Raw genomic sequence first — 11,249 nt, 5'->3', positions numbered from 1 at the left:
GTTTTATTTATTCTACAGTTAGCACAGTGATTGGATTGGCTGAGGAATACAAACATTTGGTGGGGGCAACACATAGTGACGATGCTGACTTTCACAGTGTTGTGAAACTAGTTCAACAAGGATACAAAATGAAGAGAAGCGATTGGGAGCAAGGTTTTGCGGATATGTTTGTTGCAACAGAAGATATAGGTCAACAACGCAAGACAAAAGACGAAGATGCAGAGCATTGTGAAGATCTGAACCATAGTGAAGATGAAGAGGAAAAGAAAGATGAAGAGTATCAAAAGGATAAGGAGCAAAGAAAAGATAAAGATCATTCTATGTATAACAGCGAGAAACTTGATAAGCTAATCCAAATGGTTCGTAATTTGGATAAGCGAGTAGTGGTGATCCAGAATGTTTTAGGAGTTAAGGTAAGCAATTGAATTTTACCAAGTACTTATAAAATTTAACGTGTTATTTCTCTCCTAACGATTTCACTTGTTTTTTTTTAAGTTTAATGACGGTTCACCAAACAAAGAAGATTGTGAGAAAGAAGCTAGTTCTGGTGATAGAAGAACTGCACAAGATTATGAAAATGAAGAAGATACAATTGATGAAGAAGCAAATTCTGGTGATAAAAAAAAGTGCACCAGATGATGGAAATGAAGAAGATACAATTGCTGAAGAAGCAAACTCTGGTGATGGAAGAAGTGCACTAAATGATGAAAATGAAGAAGAGATATGTGATGAAGAAGCAAAATCTGGTACAGAGCATCTAAGGGAAGAAGAGAATATTCTTGGGGAAAATGAGACTACACAGAAAATCACTCAAGACGAAGACACAGACACAGAAAAATTTGAAGCAGAAAGTTGCTTGAAACAAACGTCGCAGGTATGAATCTAAAAATAGGATATAAAGGTTTATAAATTTTTTGATTTAGTGCTTGGCAAATTGAATTTCTTATTTCTTTTGTAGGTTACGTGGCCTACTCCAACATTAAATACTCCAAACTTTGATACAAGGGTACAAAATTAATATAGTTTATAAGGCCTTGTAAAATTTAATGTATATATCATAAACATCTAATTTTCAAATATTTGTTTGCAGGTTACATCGCCTACTCTAACATTTACGTCTCCTAAGTTTGATCTTCTTTCCCAAGAAAGTCGTCATAGTGGAAAGGGTACAAATGAGGTATTTTATAAAGCTTTATAAACTATTTCATGATCGATAAGGCCTCTTAAACAATTATATAAAACGATTTGCATGAATTAGGTTCTTATGAGAGATATTTGTGAGATTCCTGTTTTTCAACCTCTAATGAAAATTAATAAGAGATTGGTACAACAAGACAGCCAGGTTTGTTTTTCAAACTTTATGAGTATTGATTTATTTATAGACATAATAACCCTTCGTAAAAACTGTTTTTTGGTATGTAGGTAAACGAAGATGTTGAGCCTCCACTTCAAAAGAAGATTAAAGCTGATACAGATAATGTTCCACTAAGAAGAAGTGAAAGAGGTCAAATACCATCTACTCATACACAACCCCCATTTACAGGAGCAAGGAAGAAACATCCGATTCTTCATCCCTTTGAGCCAGCTGATAAAACAAGAAAGGAAAAGATGAGAGAATGGAAAATGTCAAACAAAAAGAGTAAGTTTTATTTTATAAGAAACTATATATTTCATGAGGTGAAACTAGATACCTTCATAATAAGTATGAGTGTACAATGTAGGAAACTGAGAATCAATCAAGAGATAGTAACCGCAAAGTGGTTTTCAGATATTGAAACTCCCGGAAAAAAACTTTCAAAAACGGTTAGACTATGTGTGAACAAAAAGTCTTTATAGTCCCTTATAAATTTATATTAATCTTCTTTATAAAACTATATGATCGCTTTTATGAGTATTTGTTATTTTTGTCTCAGCATATTGAAGCAGGTTTGGAGTTGCTGAAACTAAGAAAGAAAAACAATCCAGACTTGTTTCTGAACAAAACTGACTTAGTTGTTGGAGTGAAGTTTCTTGAAGAAATAGATGAGCTTTATGATGAGTTTTTAGATGACAAGAAAGGTTTCCAATTTGGAGCAGGATTTGACAAGTACAACATAGAGAAGAATATCAACTTCCTCTATTGCAGTAGAAGAAAAGTATTGGGTTGGAGTTGTAGTCAACTTGGAGAAGAGAAGTATCACAACATTCAATTGTGCAGCAATGAAGTTCACAGATGCGAGTTTGGTCCCTTATATAAATGCATATGCGATGGCTCTCCCATTCATGATTCGCAACTTCTTCAAAGATGTCAGCATGGATACAAGCAAGTTCTCGATAAAAATTGCATCTGAAGGTTTCCCACAGGTAACATCTTTATAACTGCTTATAAATGTTTACGTTAGATTTGTATCATAGATCAAATAACTTATATCATAATTTATCTGTTATGTTCTTAAGACTAATATATTACTAACACATTTTTGTTTCAGGTTCTTAAAATAGAAGAAAGTGGAGTTTATGCATTAAAGCTGATAGAGTGCCATGCAATGTGTATAGTGGACTTGACAAAGCTGAGTGAAGAAAAAATTTCAATCATCCGAGAAAAGTTGGCGGTTGATATCCTCTCGAAATTACAATGAGTACTAATGTGGGAATGAACAAAAACGTTTTCACTTGTTTATAGTTATGTGTGAACAACTATCTGTTTTATGCGTATTTGGTAAACTTTGTTTGTAGAATTTCTGAGTATTATGAGTTTATGACTTGGATTTATGGCTTTTCTTTAATTTAGAACGTTAAATGGTAAATTTGTATTTCAGTAGCTTTATAACACATTATTAAAAATTGTTTATAACCTCTTATAAAATCAAAACAAAACTGGTTTTTTACCTCTTGTAAAATCAATTGAGTTTAGGATATATAAATGCGTATTTAAAAGTTATAAAGATTTATAAATCTATGAAAATTAATTTATAAAGGTCTATAACTAATATAGAAAGGCTTATAAATCGGTTTAAGCTATTAATAATTATTTTCAAGAGCTCATCAGTTCATAAACAAAAAGAATTAAGGTTTATAAAGTCGTATAAACAACCAAAATGATTTATAGATCTGTATAAACTAATTTATAAGGGCATATAAATTTATATAAGATAAAAAATAAATGTTTAAAATGAAAGACTATGTGTCATATAGGTTTAAGTTTCCAAATTTGTATTTCAGTATCTTTATAACACCTTATTAAAAATGGTTTATAGACTCTTATAAAATCAAGGGAAACAAAATGGTTTATTTCAAACTTTGTATTTCAGTAGATTTATAACACCTTATTAAAACTGGTTTTTTACCTCTTGTAAAATCAATCGAGTTTAGGATATATAAAGGCGTATTTAAAAGTTAGAAAGACTTATAAATCTATAAAAATAAATTTATAAAGGTCTATAACTAATATAGAAAGGCTTATAAATCGGTTTACAATATTTATATACTAAAATAATGATATATTGACACTGTGTTAAGCGTAACGAGTATGTGATATGGTCTAGTGGTAAGTTGAAGTTCCCTTAAAATTCAGTTTAGTTGGAATCTCGGGTTCGAACCAGAACCTCAACAATTTATTTGTTTTTTATCATTTAACAAAGCAATGGTAAAACAGTAAATTTAACTCTTCCCACGTCACGTCTTCATCCTCTTCCCTCCGACACGTTTGTTTTGCTTTCTTGTTTTCTATCATTTCTTCATCGTTTTCTATGTCCGTAAATTCCAAGAAGAAGAATCAACACAACGATCTTCCCCATTTTGAATCACTATCGTGGCAAAGGTAATTGAGTTTCATCTTCAATTTTGAATAAACAATCTAAATCGAATTGAATTTTTGTTTGGAACCTAATTGATTGATTTAAAATCTCACTCTGTTTCAGTTTCAATTTCAATTCAACTTGAATCGATTTTGGCAAAAGTTAATTCAATTACATTCTCTGTATTCTCTTTTGACTTTTTATATTCAATTTAGATCAAATTGAATTTTCTCTTTGCTTTTGTATATACACTCCAAAATCGAATTGAATTTTTGTGTGGAACCTAATTGATTTATCTAAAATCTCAATTTGTTTTAGTTTGTTGGATGCATGTCGTTCATTTGATCTTTATTCACCTTCTTTCTTTCTTTTCTTGATTTTTTTTTTGTGCTCTGCATTTCAGATTCCTTTTCAGGAGTAACCAAAGATGAAGAATTTGAATAAATAAGGAAAAATTTTGTCTATTGCCAAAGGTTGTGAAGTAGAAGTATCTCTTCAAGAAGATGGGTTCAAAGGTTCTTGGCTTAGAGCTATCCTCGAGCAAAATCCGACGAGAGTGGAAGGAGAAAAGCTCCGGGGTTGTTACAAAAATTTGCTCCACGAAGACGGTATAATTCCTTGCAAGGAAACTATTGAAAGATGTTTTATTCGGACGGTCCCGCCAGAGTGTCTGAATGAGGGTGTCGTATTCAAGGAAGGGTCGGTGGTGGATGCTTATTTTAATAATGGTTGGTGGACTGGTGTTATCATAGTTGAAAGGCCAGATGGTAGTTTTTTGGTTTACTTTGATGATCCACCAGACATAATGAGATTCATCAGAAACCAACTGAGACCTCATGTTGATTGGATCGGCTCTGAATGGGTCAAAAGCAAAAACAAGGTATTGTTTTCTTTATATGTTTTAAGTTCTAAAACTTTGAATTGTTGAGGGCTTTAGCTTATATATGATTGTTTTGGAATTGAAGGTATTGAGTTAACACATGTTAAGAACAGGGAAGTTGGTGGAAATGACCCGTGAAATTAGTGAAAGTGAAAAGGAAAAAATTTGGGTCCGAGCATTAGTAATTACAGAGATTCAAGGGGGTGATAGAAGAAATTTTTTGATCAAAAGATGTACAAGCTCACAAAATTTGAGTGATGAAGTGGAAGGAAAACATTCAATAGTTGATATTTGCAAAATCAGGCCATCCCCTCCTCGAGATCTTTGTGAAGAGTACAGTCTGAACGACTTTGTTGAAGTGGTTGTTACACATGGGTGGCGCAAAGGTCGAGTGACGGAAATTCTCATTGAAAATAATTACAAAGTGTATTTCGATGCCACAAAAGAGGATGCGGTTTTTAATTACACTGAGATTAGGCTGTCAATGGAGTGGCTAGGTGGTGGTAGTTGGATTCGCGCACGTAAGGTATTTTCTCACACATAAGTTGTATTTAATTTTGGTGTAATTAAAAACCTTCCTACACCATTTTTCAGAGAGAATTTGAAAATAATGCTGTCACACCAATCAGATCCAAAGGGCTTCTAAATCTATATAAAAATTTTGACAATTATTTTGAAGGGCATATAAGAATTTATGAAATAAGTTATAAGGTAATATATAAAGGCCTATAAATAATTTAAAAAGATTTGAAAATCTGTATAAAATGATTTACAAATTTTGCCAATAATTAATTTATAAAGACTTATAAATCTATATATAATAATTTATAAAGGCCAACAAATAATTTATAAGAGCATATAAATAATTTACAAGAGCTTGTAAATCTATAATAGTTTATAAAATCATAGTATTGTTTTCTAAGCATTAAACCATATATATACATGGGCCTTAAACATTGATAATCGAAATTGGGCCTTAGAGATAAAACCGTCACAATTAAGGGTAAAAAGACGGGACCTTTCATCGTCTTCTTCTGTTCGCGTCTCTTCCGATACAAATCCACAACCGCATCTTTTGATCTGTTTTTATATTCCGCCGTTCTCCTTTTTTTAACCTGCTTTTCACTGGTGGTTTTCAGTTACCATTGATTTTTCTTAACTCCGGTAATGTTATTGGTTCTTCTTGGCGATTCTTCTTCTCGCTCTGCCTATAATAGATGTGTGATTGATATTAGTGTAATATTTGACTAATTTTGTTAGAGGTTGTGGCCTTTAGGTTTAGTATGTCGTAACTTGGAATAGAGTAGATTAGGATTTTTTTTTGTCATTTGCGATATATTTCATTGCTATTTCTTTCGTTATTGATGTGGTTCATTAATTTTAGATTGATCTATTATGATTTACAAGTGTTGATAAACAAAATTTTTATAAGTCATTATAAAACATATCTTTGACATTACCATTTTGAATTGTTTCAGGTGAAACGATGAGTAAATCTGATGATAAGATTGCTTTGCCAAAAAGAATCTCCGAACCTGGTACAAATGGAGGCGTATTGGATAGAATTAACAAGCGCTCCAACCTGAAGTTGGTTGGTAAAGTTGAAAACGTTTTGGACAAAGAATTCAAGAACCTTGAAGATTCATTCTTGGCTCCGGTAATTAAGATGTGAAGGAGGCAGAAGCATATGGCGTTTTCAAGGCATTTGATTCATCACTTACTCTTAAGGAGAATTGATATAGGCAAGAAGGGTTTGTGGTTTTCTTTTGGAGAACAACTAATGAGATTTTCTCTAAGAGAATTCCACTTGGCAACGGGTCTGCCTTGTGTTGTTGACAAAAATGAAGAGGAAGTGGGGACTTCAGCAACAAAAAAAAAAGAAGAAAGATCCATGGATGAAGAAGAATCAAACTTTAAACACCTTGCTTAAACTACTTGTGAAAAAGAGTACATAGCTTACTGCTGATCAGAGATTAAGATTGGGAGCTACAATCCTTGTGGAAGGAATATTAATGGCATGCAATCCAATGACAAGTATACCAGAAGAGCGTCTACTTAGAGCTAGAAATTTCAAAGAGTTTTGCAAGTATCCCTGGGGGAATTTGGCCTTTGATTATTTACGAAAAGAAGTGAAGAGCCTTACCTATAAAAAGTTGACGGAGAAAGATCAATATGCGTTTTGTGGCTTTATATATCCACTTCAGCTATGGGTGTTATCTTCTGTGAATCAACTAGGCATGTTCTTTGGTATTAGGGATGATGAAATTCAGTTTCCCTTGTACTTGCATTGGATAAAAATAAAATCGCTTACTATTGAAGAGGTTAACAGATTCGACAAATTGGAGAAGGTAACCTTTTATAATGTTTTATAAAACTGTTTTAATCTTTGCATTCTTCTTTTATCGATTGATTGATCATATGCAAACACTTGTCAGGTTGATGTCAAATGTATCCTTGGAGATCCCGAATTGCATAGCGACTTGGTTGAAGATGTAGACAGTGAATTCGGAAGAGTTGTTGATCATGTCAAAAGAGGATATCGTTTAAAGAGACAAGATTGGCTTAATGGAAGTGTCGACATTGTCGTTGCTGAAGCTGAAGTGGACGAAAATAATTCTGCTCCTGGGATTGATGCAACTGATCAAGAAAAGATTGAATTCCTCACTAAGAAAGTAGTGTCTCTTGAAGAAAAAGTGAAGTACCTTGAAGGTCTTTTGAACATTCGTGGAGAAACAGTGAAGATAAACTATTTTCTATATTTGTTTCGTGTTGTAAATGAAAAGAAAGATTCATATGCTTCTAACTTGTAACAGGAAACTAAGAAGTCAAAAGAAACTGAAGCCGCCACAAAAACCAAGGTTTGTTATCTATAACGCCTCCATATTCTTAATACAATGTATTTGTATTGACATATAATTTTCCAGATAAATGGACAGAATGCCGATTATGAAGTTGGTGACACAGAAGTTTTACAAGATTATATAGATGCAAAAAGACAGAAAATCGCTAAGGTTATTGTGTTTTTGATATTCTATAAGGCTGTTATTAAATTCGAAATTGCTAAGTTATTTTTTTGTCTTGTAATATTAGGGAAAGAAGAAAGGTGTAAGACCTTCAGGTGAAGTAGACCATCAAGTAGAAGATGATACAGAAGTCGAACACGGTGCTATAGAAAATGACACATCAAAAGTCAATGAAGTAAGCTTATTTATAACTCTTTATAAACTGAACAACCGTTTTAAATTTATAAATCATTATAAATATGTAATCCTTTTTTTAAATAGGGACAGACACAAGAGGAAGAGGAACACCAAGTAGAAGATGATGCAGATGTGGACGACGGTGCTAAAGCAAATGAAATCAGAAACGAATGAGGTAAGCTGATTTATAAATCTTTATAAACTGATAACATTTTTAAATGTTTAATATACTCTATGTAACTTTTCTTATTGTGTCATGAAAACTGAAGGATGAAGAAGTGAATGAGGATGAAGAAGTAAATGAGGATGCATCTAAAAAGCCCGTGAAGGTTACAAAGAAACGTGGAAGAGGAAATAAGGTAAATATCTCCGTGTATAATGGTTTATAAAATGTTCTTTCAAATTTCATAGACTACATTCAATTATCATTTCTGATTTACAAAGGCTGTTATTAAATTCGAAATTGCTAAGTTATTTTTTTGTCTTGTAATATTAGGGAAATAAGAAAAGTGTTAAACCTCCACGTGAAGTACAACAACAAGTAGAAGATGATGCAGAAGTCGGTGATAAAGAGAGTGAAAATTCAGAAACCAATGAAGTAAGCTGATTTATAAGTCTTTATAAACTGATAACATTTTTAAATGTTTAATATACTCTATGTAACTTTTCTTATTGTGACATCAAAATTGAAGGATGGAGAAGGAAATGAGGATGCATCTAAAAAGATCGTGAAGGTTACTAAAAACGTGGAAGAGAAAATAAGGTAAATATCTCCGTGTATAATGGTTTATAAAATATTCTTTCAAATTTCATAGATTACATTCAATTATCATTTCTGATTTATAAGGCTGTTATTGAATTCAAAATTGCTAATTTATTTTTTTGTCTTGTAATATTAGGGAATGAATAAAGGTGTAAGACCCCCACGTGAAGTACAACAACAAGTAGAAGATGATGCAGAAGTCGATGCTAAAGGAAATGAAAATTCAGAAACCAATGAAGTAAGCTTATTTATAAATCTTTATAAACTGATAGCCTTTTTTAATGTTTAATATACTCTATGTAACTTTTCTTATTGTGACATCAAAATTGAAGGATGGAGAAGGAAATGAGGATGCATCTAAAAAGATCGGGAAGGTTACAAAAAAACGTGGAAGAGGAAATAAGGTAAATATTTTCGTGTATAATGGTTTATAAAATATTCTTTCAAATTTCATAGACTAAATTCAATTATCATTTCTGATTTATAAGGCTGTTATTGAATTCGAAATTGCTAATTTATTTTTTGTCTTGTAATATTAGAGAATGAATAAAGGTGTAAGTCCCCCACTTGAAGTACAACAACAAGTAGAAGATGATACAGAAGTCGATGCTAAAGGAAATGAAAATTCAGAAACCAATGAAGTAAGCTTATTTATAAATCTTTATAAACTGATAGCCTTTTTAAATGTTTAATATACTCTACGTAATTTTTCTTATTGTGTCATCAAAATTGAAGGATGGAGAAGTGAATGAGGGTGCATCTAAAAAGCCCGTGAAGTTTACAAACAAACGAGGAAGAGGAAATAAGGTGAATATCTCTGTGTATAATGGTTTATAAAATGTTCTTTCAAATTTCATAGACTACATCCAATTATCAGTTCTGATTTTCTTAATTGTTATGCTTATAAAGGAACCTAACGTTGGCATCCCCAAATCAAAAAGACAAAAGAAACAATCTGAGAAAGATTCAGCTGGTGATGTGATCGAACGTGTATTGGAAGATCTGAAAACATCCGATTAGAAGCATGGCGAATTTGAAGAAATGAAGCTCTTTCTGTTTTTTAGTGCTTTTAACTAATATTAATGAAGTTTTTTCAGTTTTAGTATTATCATTTGTTGATGTCTTCAATAAGGAACATGTTCTGGCTTGTACCTTAATCCTCCGTGACGAGGAAAATATCTTTTGGTTTGTACCTTAATCCTTTGATAAGGAAACATATTTTATTTATGTTCATGCAGGTAAGCTAAGATATCAAAAGAACATATAATTTCTGCAATTAATCTGAATCCTAATGTTTTATAAAGGGTGGTTAATGTAACCACACATTTCGTATAATAAGTAACATAACTTCTATTAAACACCTGTAAACTTTATAAAGCATTATAAAATGATGAATGTAATAATAAAAGGTTCTCCAAAAGCTATGCGATTTCAATTCTCTCTTATAACATCATATAAAATAATCAATTGCACACAAGTTTTTATACTACTCTATTATCAAATAGGCACCACATAACTACATTTGTTGTGTCCTTTCTGTCCACATCTGCTACATTTGTAAGACTTTGGTGATGGTTTGGATATGGGCCGATATTTTCCATACTCCCACGAACTTGGTATCCTCTTTTTTTTCCTCCTGCCACTAGGAAAGCGTGTAGATGGAGGACGACAAACAAACGAAGCTGCACAGCGAGACGTAAAATCATATAGCTCCTTCATCTTGTTCCCCACATCGAACGTGACAGGGTGCATGTGACGAACTCCTTGCTCACGTCGTTCAGTGAACCACCTAGTCATTATCATCCTAATAGTGTCAAAAAGACAGACTATTGGATACTCACGACTCACTTTCAGCAAAGAATTTATAGATTTGGCCAAGTTTGACGTCATGATGTTGAAGCGATGAGCAGGAGAATAAGCTCGGGACCACTTCCTGAAGTCTGCTTTACGAAGATAATCTGCTAATACAATGTCGGACGCCTCAATTTCATGAAAATAGCAATCAAAATCATCCTTGGTGTAGGCATAAGCAGCTTCAACAACCAAAGGGATAAGTGTTGAATTCTTGAAATTGTCCAGGACATTCGTTTCAAAGTGAAAGACGCAGATTCCATGGTGAGCAAGCAGATAATGTTGTAAAAGAGCGTTTTCAGTAGAGGTTGCATGATCAAAGACAAAAACAAAATCTTCTTTATCAGGAATGATGGTTTTCAGACAAGTCATAAACCAACTCCATGAGGCCTCATTCTCAGAATCAACTATAGCAAAAGCTATAGGATACAAGCGAAAATTACCATCTTGTGATGTGGCAGCAAGTAGAGTCCCTTTATACTATGCTTTCAGATGGGCACCATCAACAAAAAGTACCTTCCTCATCAACTTAAACCCTCTGATAAATGGACCAAGCTACAAAAATGCGTATTTGAATTTCCCAACAGAATCAACTTCGATAAAAGTCACAGAACCTGGATTCTTTTCTTTTATCATGTGAAACCATATAGCAAAGCTTCATAACTGTCATCAGGAGTACCCCTAGCTATATCTTGGCCGTGCTCTTGAGACCTCCAAGCCTTTGAATATGAAATCACAACACCATGATCTTTTCTAGCTTTTTCAATGATCTGTTTAGT

At 32.8% G+C, this 11,249-nt stretch overlaps 1 protein-coding gene across 1 annotated transcript in view; it reads left to right on the top strand.

Moving 5' to 3' along the window:
- LOC106320821 overlaps positions 1–9,639 on the top strand; it is a 17,579-nt gene extending 7,940 nt beyond the window's left edge. Inside the window, exons 8-36 of the mRNA XM_013759173.1 lie at positions 19–413; positions 496–626; positions 694–874; positions 959–1,006; positions 1,091–1,177; positions 1,259–1,342; positions 1,423–1,625; positions 1,722–1,803; positions 1,914–2,142; positions 2,198–2,343; positions 2,469–2,529; positions 4,250–4,656; positions 4,714–4,790; positions 4,960–5,177; positions 6,135–6,313; positions 6,861–7,004; positions 7,092–7,391; positions 7,470–7,514; positions 7,581–7,667; positions 7,747–7,854; positions 7,941–8,006; positions 8,126–8,215; positions 8,353–8,454; positions 8,549–8,590; positions 8,756–8,857; positions 8,952–9,023; positions 9,159–9,260; positions 9,355–9,426; positions 9,529–9,639. Of these exons, the coding sequence (XP_013614627.1) occupies positions 19–413; positions 496–626; positions 694–874; positions 959–1,006; positions 1,091–1,177; positions 1,259–1,342; positions 1,423–1,625; positions 1,722–1,803; positions 1,914–2,142; positions 2,198–2,343; positions 2,469–2,529; positions 4,250–4,656; positions 4,714–4,790; positions 4,960–5,177; positions 6,135–6,313; positions 6,861–7,004; positions 7,092–7,391; positions 7,470–7,514; positions 7,581–7,667; positions 7,747–7,854; positions 7,941–8,006; positions 8,126–8,215; positions 8,353–8,454; positions 8,549–8,590; positions 8,756–8,857; positions 8,952–9,023; positions 9,159–9,260; positions 9,355–9,426; positions 9,529–9,639 (3,971 nt within the window). The remainder of the gene's footprint in view (positions 1–18; positions 414–495; positions 627–693; positions 875–958; positions 1,007–1,090; positions 1,178–1,258; positions 1,343–1,422; positions 1,626–1,721; positions 1,804–1,913; positions 2,143–2,197; positions 2,344–2,468; positions 2,530–4,249; positions 4,657–4,713; positions 4,791–4,959; positions 5,178–6,134; positions 6,314–6,860; positions 7,005–7,091; positions 7,392–7,469; positions 7,515–7,580; positions 7,668–7,746; positions 7,855–7,940; positions 8,007–8,125; positions 8,216–8,352; positions 8,455–8,548; positions 8,591–8,755; positions 8,858–8,951; positions 9,024–9,158; positions 9,261–9,354; positions 9,427–9,528) is intronic.
- Positions 9,640–11,249: the final 1,610 nt, after the last annotated feature.

Source organism: Brassica oleracea, unplaced genomic scaffold (genome assembly GCF_000695525.1).
Source record: "Brassica oleracea var. oleracea cultivar TO1000 unplaced genomic scaffold, BOL UnpScaffold01080, whole genome shotgun sequence".
NCBI lineage: Eukaryota > Viridiplantae > Streptophyta > Magnoliopsida > Brassicales > Brassicaceae > Brassica > Brassica oleracea.
This window is presented reverse-complemented; position numbering and strand designations above follow the sequence as displayed.